General features: G+C 45.3%; 1 protein-coding gene across 1 annotated transcript in view; it reads right to left on the bottom strand.

The window, feature by feature from the left end:
* Window positions 1–4,655: 4,655 nt before the first annotated feature.
* GTF2F2 (general transcription factor IIF subunit 2) overlaps window positions 4,656–14,231 on the bottom strand; it is a 157,926-nt gene continuing 148,350 nt past the window's right edge. The window contains exon 9 of the mRNA XM_090025513.1: window positions 4,656–5,017. Within this exon, the coding sequence (XP_089881639.1) occupies window positions 4,898–5,017 (120 nt within the window). The 3' untranslated portion in view covers window positions 4,656–4,897. The remainder of the gene's footprint in view (window positions 5,018–14,231) is intronic.

Raw genomic sequence — 14,231 nt, 5'->3', positions numbered from 1 at the left:
AAAATAGTCTGTCAATGAAATACCTGTTCTTTTATTTTTATTTCCTTCTATGAAAATATTCTCAAGTCCCCCACTCCTGGATTTCAAGCAACCCCCAAATCAAGCCCAACCCATCACCATCAAACCCACCTCTAATCATCAGACTCTATATCGGATACAACTCTGCCTTAATAATACAAGCAACATCTGTTAACACTCTCCAGTGCCACAACAATACCCCTCACAAGAAAACCAACAAAACTTGTAGCCAGCCCGAGCTCTGGGCAGCTGCACCAAGCAGCGGGCTGGCTATGTGTATGGGACACTGCAAGCCCTGCTGGGAGCAGCCTGGACTCCACCAGCTACCCAGAGACTTGGAGGTCTTTAAGAGGAGGCTTGATGGCTACCTAGCTGGGATCATTTGAGCCCAGTTTTTTCTCCTGCCCAGGGCAGGCAGTCGGACTTGAAGATCTATAAGGTCCCTTCTGACCCTACTTCTATGATTCTATGAAAACTCATGGATCCTACACATGTACATCACAGAACACAGTATATCTCACAGTGAACCAAATGCCCTCATGGAAAGCATGTGGGTGAAACTCTATAGCAGGGGTAGGCAATGTTTTTTTGGTTGGAGTGCCGAAAAAAACCACAATGCCTACCTCGGAAGGTGCCAGAGTGCCCGCATGGCAGAAAAACAAGATGAGGGCAAGGGGTACATGGCAGGATGCCCTGCTTGTGCCCCTTGCCCCTCACCCAAAGCCTCTGCCCCCCAGCCCTACTGCCCCTTGCCCCCCAGCCTGGGCTCTGTGGCTGCCAGCAGCTACCCTGGCTCTGGGTAGCTGCTGGAGCCCAGGCTGCTCCCAGCAGGGCTTGCAGTGTCCCATACACATAGCCATCCCACTGCTTGGTGCAGCTGCCCAGAACCCGGGCTGGCTACAAACAGCTGCGTCGGGCTTATCACCTCCGTCTTCAGGGCTGCGCTGCCTCAGGCCCCTCCCCCACTGCCCGCTCCCAGGCTCGTCTGCAAACGCCGGTGCAGAGCTGATCCTGGAGCCCAGCACAGATGTTTGGAGTCTCCCGGCTGCAGCCGGCCCCGGCTCTGGGGAGCTGCTGCCAGCCGGGATCCCAGGCTGCTCCCAGCAGGCAGCTGGGACACTGCAAGCCCTGCTGGGAGCAGCCCAGGCTCTGTTGCTGGCAGCAGCTTCCTGGAGCCAGGGCTGGCCACGGAGTCCCAAGCAAAATGGCCTTGCGTGCCACACTCGGCATGCATGCCAGGGGTTGCTGACCCCTGCTCTATAGGAACTACACACCAGAATTAACTCTAAGAGGAAAAAAACAAAGAAAAAGGACAGAAATATAAACACCAGCAGGAGCATATTTTTCACAGAATAGCCACTTGCCTCTTTGACCTCACAATCCTTGTGCTCAAAGGCAATTTGCAAAACACCCAAGGAAGATGGGCCTGGGAACATAAATTCATAACCCTATTGGATAACAAAAAAATCTGGTCTGAATACAGTGTTTTTATAGCTAATTACAACCTAACAAATACTGCTACTAATTTCTCCGCACTTCACAGGTAATAACTACCCTCTCCACTCTTCAGTGGTCTCACTCTGCCACAAACTAGACCGTCTATTCTACCACACTTTTTTTTTTTTTAATAAGAACTCCTGATAAAACCTCTTCGCTCCTAGTTGACAGTCCTCCCGTCTATCCCTCCAAGCACATTGTTTGCATTTATACAGTCTTCGCTCTACTATTTAGCTCAGCCTACATCTCTTTCTTTCTTAGACCTGAGAAAGGGTACTTGATGCCCAAGCCTTGTTTAATAGCTCCCTAATTATACAGTTGATCCAATAAAAGACATCACAAAATATCTTTGCCTCCTGTTCAGTTCTACTGGTCTTTTGTGTTACTCTGACCGATCAGTTCAGTTCATAATAGCTACAATATCTGGGGAAACTATTGAGCTGCCAAAGATAGACTATGAGGCAGTAAATAAGTATTGAACAAAATAGTTTATATAAAAATTATAAGCATCCAAAGGGCCCATCAGATTAATGTATGCCTCTGAGTTTAATATAGCTATTAATCTTGGTCATTTATAAATGGAACAAGCCTGTATGCCATTTGAGGCAGGTAGCAGCTTCTTGCTGCTTATATCCCAGTTACCTCGATAGGGCTCTGGGTCCATGGTAATACATACAAATAACTGCAAAGAGAACTGTAAATTTAGAACTCTAATCAGGTGATTTCAATTACCAGCCACAAAAGCAGTGCTGAGCCAAATCAAATTAGAGCAATCAACAGAAAGTACCTATACCGGACAAATTAATGAATTTTTGTAAAGCAATAAGCAACTAAGGAAAATAAACTGCTTGTGCTTCTCTTCTCCCACCTTCCCTCCCCCAAATCTTTTCTTACCTCAGTCAGTTTGCCACTTGGAACACAGCACCCAACCAGCAACTGTAACTTCCATCAGCTTCTATAAATGCCACTTCCTTTGCCATTATGATCCTGATCTTTAAATCCACCAGTGGGTCAGTCTGGACACCGGTGCATTGGTGACAGCTTTTCAATCCACAGACTACAAAGCCATCTGCACTCATCTGGGTCAATGCAGCCCAGAAAGTTCAGAACAGAGCACATGGGCATATAAAGCACTCTCACCTGCAGGGACCAGGCTGTGGAACAAAACTCTGCTGAAGATTATTCTAATCTAGAATCTGCTCTCCCTCTCTGGCAAAGCCTTTCTTCCAAGATTGACGTGACAGCAATGTCAGTAATACATCAGAATTTATTCTCATTAATCCGGTCTCCTTTAACTGGGATGGGATGGGAAAAAGAGTATTCTCCAGGAAGTTCACTATACATTTTCCATGTTGATCAATTGTTACCAGAAGGACACAGAATTACTACCATGATGAACTTCTAAAAATGAAGACAGACTGATACAGAAACAAAAGGTTGTTTACATGTGCAGTTGTTAAATAATTGGAAAAAAACCCAATCAGAGTCTAATAATCCAATGCCCTCACCCTTGTAAAGTAATTTCCATCTGGGAGAATAATAAGGTGCTACCCAATTAAAGTGTTATTTACATGTGCACGGCATCGTTTTCAATAACTACGCCAGAAGCAAGGCAATAGAGAATCTGACCTATTATCTCAAAGCAGCTTTGCAGCACAAATGCAGCATGTTTCAGGTAGAAACAGTCAGAACTCATGAAAACAGGGCTGATCTGGCATTGCTTGTGAACTCAAAACACCCGCTGATTCAAAACACAATGCTAGGGAAAGAAAGGCTGGCAGCATTAGATTCTCTCTGGTGAACACATTGCAGACTGTAGCAGAAACAAACTTTGATTTTTCTGAGTGCCTTTTTAGCACCCCAAACCTGCTGCAAAGCAGTCAGCAAGCTGGGCACTGCCAGTAACATCTTAGTAGCTAGGAGTAACTGCCAGTGTTTACAATTTTTATAAATAGCACATATGAAAATGTGGAACTAAATCTGTTTTTCCAAGAGCAGCGCTAGAATCTTCCAGTTGGGTATCTACCTACTAAGAACTTGACAGAGCACTTATTTGTCATATAGTCCAAGCTGCCATCAGACTGAAACAATTTTAAGTGGATGGTCTAACTTCAAATACGAATCAACTTCCCCCTCCATTAACTTCCTCTTGGCTTTACTGCTTTGAAATGCAAAAGATCAATTAGATCTTTCTTATTTCATTACTGTTTATAATCCAGCGATTTAGCAGTGTGGGAAATATGACAAAATAAGTAATATCAAAGGTTAGGTTTAATCTTGTTGATTAGATTTATATGCCACCCTATCCAAAGAAGCTGATCACATTATTAAAAAAAAGACTGCTTCTTGTAGACTGAGATAATTTAATTATATGCATCTTTTTTGATATTCATGTGATTTTTTTTTACCTGAAGTTTTAGAGATGCCAAATTACAACTCTTAAAAAAATTACTTACAATAGTATACTTTACCTGAGAGCTGTAAAAAAACGAAAGAAAGCGACAAGTTTCCTGAAGTCACCTGAAGAGCTAGTTGCAAAGTTGGGGATAGAATATAGGTCTGAAAAGAAAAAGAGTTTTATATCTACACTATTATCACAGTTAATTCACTATCACTCAATAATTTATATCATTTTATTTGGTACAAATTAAAATGCTATTTTTATTGATAAGTCCAAACATAAAACATGGTAACATTAAAAAAAAAAAACCCCAGCAAAAATACACTTGTTCCTTGCTGCACTTGAAAGGACAGAGAGCAGATTTCCCGCAGCAAAGACAAATTGCAGTGGTCTACCTCCTCTGCCTTAATCTGTACGTGAGAGAACCATTTTTAATGGACTATAACTTATTCCCACAAAGACTTAAATCACCATGAGTGTTATAGCTGTTATTTTTCTTAAAGGTGCATACTGAGAGGTGCAGAATGTAATAATTCCCAGTCAGCAGTTATGACCATTATAGATTGCAAAATCAGGCCCCTAAAGAATACTGCAGAAGTGGTCATGTTGAGGCAGTCCTGCTGGAATGCAAAACATATGGTTATGTCTTCCTCCAAAATACGCTTTGCTTTAAAGTTAGCAATGCTTAAAAAAGCCACAATACTATTAAAAAAAAAAATCAAAACCCAAACTCAAGAGATTTCTAATAAAGATAAATCTAATACAAGTTTATTCTATAAATATTTTTGTCAAAAACAAACACTTATAGAAACTTCCAAGAAATATTTTCCTTTTTAAAAATGAAGCTAGGGAAATTACAAAGTATCTGGTGTTTTAATATAGCATTGAAGCTGTGCTCAGTTCTATCTGTGTAACTGCAGCGCTCCCTTGGTGCGGTTCCAACTCTCCTGCAGCCTGCTTGTTGCTTTATGAACAGTTCTTTTAATCACTCTTATCTTCTCCTTGATAGTGTCTGTATTCTGGCTTCAGCTCCCATGTGTTTTTGTGGGTCCCCTTAACATTGTAGATGCCTATTTCTCTTAAAATTTCTTTCAAGTATATCTGAAAGGAAAACAAAAATTCAAAATTAGAAGGACAGGCAACTGCTATAGTTCTTACATCAAACATGACACACATGGTCTGCCTTTAAATTTAAATTGCTACTAAAATGACAATGAGGTCACATGATAGCTACTAATAATACTTCTTCACATGGTTTAAAGAAACTAAAATCTGATACTCTGTGCCAGGAGTTGGTAACCTTTCACTACTGTGAGCCACTGCATGCAACCCAGCCGTGGCTGTGGGCTGTACCCTTGCACCACTTGGTGATCAGCAAATGCCACAAAAGGAACTGAAAAAGCAGTATGCACTAGGACCCTGGCGATGCTGTCTCTATCACAGCAGAGAAAATAAAGTGAATATAGCAGGCAACAGGGCCTGGGGACACCTCCTCTGACGTGGCTGGAGTGTGCTGCTGATTCCTCCATCTGCCAGGGCCAGGTCCAGTCTCTTCAAGAGCTGGATCTGGCCCACAGGTGTTGGCTGATGACCTCTGCTATATGTGATTAAGTGTGCAATAATTACTCTGCTTAAGTGGATGCATAAGACGTTTCAAAGCCTTACACTATAAAACCCATTACAGCAAAAGTCAAGTTAATAATCAAACACAAACGCACGCCCCTGGCAACTAAGGAAACAAGTCAATCCCAAATCTAAAAATTCCTGAATTGGCCTGATCACTTACCTTAGAAGTACAACACCACTAGTGACCTCAGAGTCAGACAGTAGGGCAGCAGGTGTTTGAGCATCAAATCCCATTAACAGTACGCCATCTCATGATCCCCTATCTAAATAACTTCAAAATCTACCTGTAAGTTTAACTCACTTCATCTATGCCACATGATTTTTTCTTTAGAATGACATTTTTAAAATTCAGAATCTCATGCAATATCAACTTAAATACTTTACCAAAGTCCTAGTATAATATGGCCACAGTTACCTTTATCAACAAAACCTGTAGCTTTACTTAAAAAGAGATAAGTTTTGGTTGCAAAACCTATTTTTCATAAATGACATACTAACGGTATTAATTTTGAACATGACCCTGAAGCCTTTCCTTTAATGTGTCTGAAACTGATTCTTGCTCACTTATCTATATTTACCTAGATTATCCCGTTTCCCTTTTATTTTCCTTCCCCGCTCAGTCTAAGAGAACTTAATTAACCAAAACAGAAATAGTAAGGATCTCTATCAAGGCCTTGGAAAGCTCCACAGCCAATTGAAATCTTGGGTAAAAGTCACGTTACCTGCATATCTGAAAGGATTAACGTTATAAGTAATTTTACACCTGCCTCTATTATCAGGACAGCTGTAATAAAAATAATTTCATTAACATGGAGGTCAGTATATAATCTTAATTCCTTTTAAGTAACAAACACAGCCTTTTCTGGATCATCACTTGTAGTTTTACAACACCGTTATGTAACAGACTGATATCATTCCAAGAATTTATTTAATTTCACATATCTATCTATCTATCTTTCTATCTAGGATACTAGGTCATAATAATCAAACTCTGGCTCTATAAATATTTAATACTGATATCATTGCAGAGACCAGTATACTCTTATCAGGATTGTGGCCATATTACACTGACAACGTGAACCAGATGGGGCAACTGACAACTGATACCCAGGAAAAAGCCAACCTATTAAATGGGTACTTTGCGTCAGTCTTTCATCAGTCCCATGGGATGCCCATGCCTGCTATGGGACAGGGAGATCCGGGTGATGGGGATCCCCTACCCTCTATAAATGCTGACCTAGTGAAGGAACACCTTGAGAAGCTGGATACCTTCAAGTCAGCCGGCCCTGACAATCTACACCCCAGGGTCCTCAAGGAGCTGGCGAGCATCATAGCCCAGCCCCTGGCATGGATTTTTGAGAACTCCTGGTGCTCTGGTGTAGTGCCCAAAGACTGGAAGAAGGCCAATGTGGTGCCCATCTTCAAGGAAGGGAGGAAAGTGGATCTGACTAACTATAGGCCCATCATCCTGACTTCTATCCCAGGGAAGGTCTTAGAAAAGTGTATTAAAGAGGCCATGCTTAATGGATTGGTGGACACCAACATCCTAAGGGACAGCTAGCACAGGTTGGTTGCGGGTAGGCCTTGCTTGACCAATCTCATTTCCTTCTACAACCAGGTGACCTATCACCTGGACAAGGGAGAAGAGATTGATGTCATATATCTTGACTTCAAAAAAGTCTTCGATCTGGTATCCCATGATCACCTCTTGGCCAAACTGGCCAATTGCGGCCTTGGGTCTACCACGATCCAGCTGGCTGGGAAATTGGCTCTGTAGTCGAACCCAGAGGGTAGTGATTGATGGAAGTTAATCATCATGGTGTCCTGTGACCAGTGGGGTCCCTCAAGGCTCTGTCCTTGGACCCATATTGTTCAGCATCTTCATTAATAATGTGGACACTGGAGTCAGGAGTGGACTGGCCAAGTTCGCCAATGACACCAAACTTTGGGGCAAAGCATCCAAACCAGAAGACAGGCGGGTGATCCAGGCTGACCTGGATAGGCTCAGCAAATGGGTGGACAAGAACCTGATGGTGTTTAACACCAAAAAATGCAAGGTTCTCCACTTTGGGAAGAAAAACCTCCAGCATCCTTATAGGCTCGGCTGTGCTACGCTGGCTAGCATCAAGGAAGAAAGAGACTGGGCGGTCATCATTGACCACAAGATGAACATGAGCCTGCAATGTGATGCTGCAGCTACTAAAGAGACCAAAATGCTGGCTTGCATCCATAGATGCTTCTCGAGCAAATCCCAGGATGTCATTCTCCCCTTGTACTCAGGGCTGCAGCTGGAGTACTGCGTCCAGTTTTGGGCCCCACAATTCAAAAAGGATGTGGAGAAGCTTTAGAGAGTCCAGAGAAGAGCCACGTGCATGATCAGAGGTCAGGAAAAACAGACCTTATGATGACAGGCTGAGAGCCATGGGGCTCTTTAGCCTGGAAAAGCGCAGGCTCAGGGGTGATCTGATGGCCACCTATAAGTTTATCAGGGGTGACCACCAGGATCTGGAGGAGCGTTCGTTCACCAGAGCGCCCCACGGGATGACCAGGTTGAATGGTCATAAACTACTACAAGACCGTTTCAAGCTGGATATAACGAAGAATTTCTTTACCGTCCGAGCCCCCAAGATCTGGAACAGCCTGCCATAGGAAGTGGTTCAAGTACCTACATTGAACACCTTCAAGAGCAAATTGGATGCTTATTTTGCTGGGATCCTATGACCCCACCTGACTTCCTGCCCTTTGGGCGGGGGGCTGGACTCGAAGATCTTCCGAGGTCCCTTCCAGCCCTAATGTCTATGAATTTATGAAACGTACAAATAGAATTTGGCATGAATCGTGGAATCATATGGTTAGAAGCAACCTCAAAGATCACTGGATTTCTGGTCCAACCCACCAATGCAGGAATAAGATTCCTAGGGCGGACATTAATTTCAAACCCAGAACTTTAGCCTCGGTAGGACAGAAAAACTACCAATCAGCCATCACCAGGGATCCTGGTTTTCTCTGATTAAAAAAAAAAAAATCCCTAATTTTTGGATATAAAAAGGAACCCCAAATCCACATTTTGCCATGATTAAAATGAAACACAGCTATTATCTGTATATTTATACGTGTCAATACAGATATTAGTGGTGTTTCACTTTAATCATGCAAAAATGTGGATTTTAGGTTCCGTTTTTTAAACTGAAAATTGGGGATTTTACTTTTTTTTAAATCAGACAAAACCAGAACCTGTGGCCATCACCAAGGGCAGCAATCTTTGCTCTTAGAAGTTTACCATCCAGCTAAAGTTCATCAAGTACATGGAAGTGAAAAATTGTTAAAAATAACTACCATATTTACTCAAGATAAGCTTTTTCCCCCCCAGTCAGCATGGGGGAAAAAACTCCTCATCTTACACTGGCATACAAAAAAACCTCCTTAAATATACTATCATTAAACTGCACCCAAAAGCAGCATGTGCTCAGTAATGAAAACCAACTACAAAGATGATTGATTACATGTAGTCAATACTGAACATGAAAGCAAAAAACAGGGCCTATGGGGCAAACCTACTACAAAGATAGATTAGTGCAGCCCATCTGAGTAAGTAGTGCCTATTGTACTTAGTCCCCCTTGGCACCAACTCTTTTGCAAGTCACAGTGAGCCACTACACTGACTATATTTCAACTCCCTCTTCATTCTCACAGCTGAGCTGTGCCTTTCTTTCCCATTTTCAATTAATCCTGTTTCTTCACCAGCCTTAAATGTCTGGCAAACATCACGAAATGGGGCCCCAAACAGTTCACCCAGAATCTCTGTCATCCCCTCTCTTGCCCTGTTGCATATGATTAGTGTGACCCTGCCCTCCTTGAGGTGATGTTGGACCAGGATTTCATAGATTTCATAGACATTAGGGCTGGAAGGGACCTCGGGACATCATCGAGTCCAGCCCCCTGCCCAAAGGGCAGGAAGTCAGCTGGGGTTATAGGATCCCAGCAAGATAAGCATCCAATTTACTCTTGAAGGTGTTCAATGTAGGTGCTTGAACCACCTCCGTTGGCAGACTGTTCCAGACCTTGGGGGCTCGGACAGTAAAGAAATTCTTCCTTATGTCCAGCCTGAAACGGTTTTGCAGGAGTTTGTGACCGTTCGACCTCGTCATCCCTTGGGGCGCTCTGGTGAACAGACGTTCCCCCAGATCCTGGTGGTCACCCCTGATAAACTTATAGGTGGCCATCAGATCACCCGAGCCTGCGCTTTTCCAGGCTAAAGAGTCCCATGGCTCTCAGCCTGTCATCGTAAGATCTGTTTTCCTGACCTCTGATCATGCACGTGGCTCTCCTCTGGACTCTCTCAAGCTTCTCCACATCCTTTTTGAATTGTGGGGCACAAAACTGGACGCAGTACTCCAGCTGCGGCCTCACCAAGGCCGAGTACAAGGGAAGAATGACGTCCCGAGATTTGCTCGAGAAGCATCTATGGATGCAAGCCAGCGTTTTGGTCCCTTTACTAGCCACAGCATTGCATTGCAGGCTCATGTTCATCTTGTGGTCAATGATGACCCCCAAGTTTCTTTCTTCTGTACTGCTATGCAACATAGCACTGCCGAGCCTATAAGGAAGCTGCAGGTTTTTCCTCCCAAGGTGGAGAACCTTGCATTTTTCGATGTTAAACACCATCAGGTTCTCATCTGCCCATTTGCTGAGCTTGTCCAGGTCAGCATGGATCACCCGCTTATCTTCTGGTTTGGATGCTTTGCCCCAAAGTTTGGTGTCATGGGCGAACTTGGCCAGTCCACTCCTGACTCCAATGTCCACATCATTAATGAAGAGCCTTGAGGGACCCCACTGGTCACAGGGCACCACGATGAGTGACTGCCATAGATTACAACCCTCTGGGTCTGACCACAGAGCCAATTTCCCAGCCAGCGGATCGTGGTGGAGCCAAGGCCACAACTGGGCAGTTTGGCCAAGAGGTGATCATGGGATACCAGATCAAAAGCTTTTTTGAAGTCAAGATATATGACATCAATCTCTTCTCCCTTGTCCAGGTGATAGGTCACCTGGTCATAGAAGGAAATGAGATGGGTCAGACAAGACCTACCCGCAACAAACCCGTGCTGGCTATCCCTTAGACTGTTAGCCTGGGCCAGTCCATCAAGGATGGCCTCCTTAATAAACTTTTCCAAGATCTTCCCCAGGATAGAAGTCAGGCTAATGGGCCTGTAGTTAGCCGGATCCACTTTCCTCCCTTTCTTGAAGATCGGCACCACACTGGCCTTCTTCCAGTCTTCGGGCACTACACCAGAGCGCCAGGAGTTTTCAAAGTTCTGTGCCAGGGGGCTGGGCTATGACGCTCGCCAGCTCGAGTACCGTGGGGTGTAAATTGTCAGGGCCGGCTGACTTGAAGGTATCCAGCTTCTCAAGGTGTTCCTTCACGAGGTCAGCATTTATGGAGGGTAGGGGATCCCCCTCACCCGGATCTCCCTGTCCCATAGCAGGCATGGGCGTCCCATGGGACTGATGAAAGACCGACACAAAGTACCTATTTAATAGGTTGGCTTTTTCCTGGGCATCAGTTGTCAGTTGCCCCATCTGGTTTAGCAGGGGTCCATCATTGCCCTTGCTTTTCCTCTGGCTCCCCACATATCTGAAAAAGGACTTTTTGTTGTCCTTGATGCTTGAAGCTAGTTGGAGTTCAGTTGCAGCCTTGGCTTTCCTGGTTTGCTCCCTGCATCTTATCTGCATATAAATATTTGGAGGATCCTAGGACTTGTGACAAGAATGTCCACTTGCAGTCATGAGCAAGGATCAGGGTTTTCTGTTTCCCATGGGAAAATGGAGAAAACCACAGATTTCCTGGTTTTATCAGAGAAAAATGCAGATTTTCTCTTTTAGCAGAGAAACCCACAGATTTCCCCTTTTTGCAAAGAGCTCTGTAGGCTGGCTGTGTTTCAGACTGCTAGAGCGGTTTGTAAAAAGAGCAGGAAAGCCCCAACCCTGCTTGAAGGGGCAGGGAGAGGGAGAGGCAGAGGGCGAAGAGTGGAAGCTGTGGCTTTTAGTGAGTCACAAGGCCTAGGTCAGGCTCACTTCCCTCCTGCAGCCTGTGAACTCGTAAGTGGGGCTTTCAGGGGGCTGAGGGAGTGGGGAGGTGTTGGGGAAATACGTGGAGTGCCTGGTTAGCATCTTCATGCGCAGCTTTCCTTAAGGGCTTCTAAAGCCGCTTAGGTTTCATGTGTCCCCAGCCGGGCACTCTGGCTGCAAGTGGGGAGGTGTTGGGGGAACACATGGAGTGCCCAGCCAGGGGCAGGTGAAACTGAAGCAGCTCTAGAAGACCTTAAGGGAAGCCGCATATGGAAGCTTCAGCCGGGAACAGGGAGATGTGGAGCCAGCCAGGCACTCAGTGTTGTTCACTCGAAGGAAGAAGGGGGACCCATGCTCCCAGATCTGTATGGGGGGCAGGCTACAGGCTCGAGCTTCCACCTTGTTTCCCTCCCACGGGGCCACTGTAGCTCTACAGGCAAGACCTGGCACAGCTGGGAACAGCGGGGCCATGCCGGGACCTCCTTGCCCCCTCTGCCATGCCTCCTGCTGCTCTGAGTGGCAGAGCCCTGCACCACTTCCCTCAGTACAGTCCCGTGTGCAGAAGGTGCATCGCTGGGGCAGCATGCAGCAAGCAGCCACTAGGAGATCCCCACGTGGCCCTGCTGTTCCCAGCCATGCCAGGCCTTGCTTGCGGGGCCATAGCAGACCCGTGGGAGAGAAGCAGGGAGGGAGCCCAAGCCCACAGCCTGCCCCCTCATTTAGATCTGGGGGCACAGGTCCTCCTTGCTCCTCGGGAGTGTGTGTGGCTGCTGGGAGCAAGCCCCACCCCTGCCCAAGCCAGTAGCAGGCAGGCAGCAGCAGGGGAGGCAGCTCCATGCTCCTGCTGCAGCTGCCTTCTGTTGGGGGCAGGGAGCTGTGGACCTGGGTTCCTGGTCCCATAGCCCTGACAGCTGGGGGCCCCCTCCAGCAGGGTAAGGAGGCAGGGGGCCTGTTGTGGGGGGCAAAGGGGGGCACTAGCAGGACTGGGGAGGCTGTGGGAGGAAGTGAGGGGCACCAGCAGGGCCAGGGGGAGCTGCGGGGGGCCTTTAATTTTAATCGTGGATTTTGGGGTTTTACAATTTTTTATCAAAGAATTTGCAATTTTTTTTTATCACTGAAAACCAGGATCCCTGGTCATGAGAGGGGGCAGGGAGGCATTAATTAGCACCTGGTTCCTTTGTGGAGGGAATCTAGAGCAGTGTTACTCAACCTGTGGCTCGCAAGACTATATGACAGGGTCATGAACAAACTTTAAAAACAGATTCTCCTTTAAAGGAGAAAAATGTGGGAAACTGGGTTTTCCCTTGCAGACTAGGGAAGTTCCAGCCTGTAAGGGGCAGCTTGGGGCCTGCTCATTTCCCATATACTCCCACCCCCTTCCCCACACACTGGGGAGCTATGGTCTGGGGGCGGGAGGCAGCAGGTCAGGAGTGAGGGCACTGCCATGGCCAGGGTGCTGTTTTCTACTTAAACTATTTACTGGGTTTGAACTGACCATCAACAGTCTACAAATGGGTCCTGGTACAAAAAAGGTAGAGAACCACTGATTTAGAGTACACACACATACTGAGCAGTGCTGAGCTATGGAGTCACCATGGCTTGAAATGCTATCGACTCTGCTCATTTTACAGCTCAATGAACTACATGGTAAATTATAAGCCTTTTGGCTTTGCACTAATATCACGCATAATTTGTGCTATACATAAGTAGGTATAAAAGTGCTGCTTAAAAATGTGTGTATGAAGTACCCATCTAAAACCTGCAGCAGTTTCAAAAAAGGTAAATTCATCAATTCTAGAGAAATTAAGTCTATAGGTAATTCAGTCATTTACCCAAGTGCAAATTACTACAGGCATGTTTATTTCAAACTGTGTTTTCAATTTTTTCCCTTCACTTCCATGTCTTCAAGGACAGCAGGGCCTGAAAAGTAACAGGGGTGGGAAGGAGGAAGGGGCTGCAGGGGAAAGAAATTGGGGATGCAGAGGGCTAAGGGGACACCTGACTCCCAGATTTCCTTTCTCCGCTGTAGTAGTAGGAAGAGGACAAATTCAAGGCAAACTTATGAAAATTAGATTATAATTTTTAAATACAAATTTATACATTTTACATGCACAGAATCTAATTACTGGGGGGGTCATTTTATATCAGGATTATCTTATTTCTGAAAGGCCAGCTGCAAAGATAAAAATACTAGCATGGGGCCTCTTATAGATCTGAATAAGGATAACAAAGTTTCTTTCTAAGACAGCTGTTGTTTTTTTTTATATTAGACAAGATTAAAGATTTAGGTAGTGTTTACACTGGATTACTACTAAATCCCACTCCACCCACAATGAGAGAAACTCCCTTGTAAGAATTAACACTTGTACACTCCCTTCCTGGTCTGGTTGGGGATGGGATAGGCAGAGAGGGGAAGGCAGGAGGGCAGCTGCTCCTACTCCCTGCCTCTTTCCCAAACTGGGGACTTCCACTATTGCCCATATCTTCCCCAGAAGGGAAGGGTGGTTGTAGATTGACTGCCTGTATGCTCCCTCTCTCTCAAAGATTTCTAGTTGTGAAAATTTCTTAGAAATAAACGAAGGCCTGTTCATAGCCAGTGTGACTTTTAAACGCATATGGC

The sequence above is a fragment of the Crocodylus siamensis genome, chromosome 1 (assembly GCF_052110815.1).
Source record: "Crocodylus siamensis isolate JL-2025a chromosome 1, ASM5211081v1, whole genome shotgun sequence".
In the NCBI taxonomy this organism is placed as follows: Eukaryota; Metazoa; Chordata; order Crocodylia; family Crocodylidae; genus Crocodylus; species Crocodylus siamensis.
This window is presented reverse-complemented; position numbering and strand designations above follow the sequence as displayed.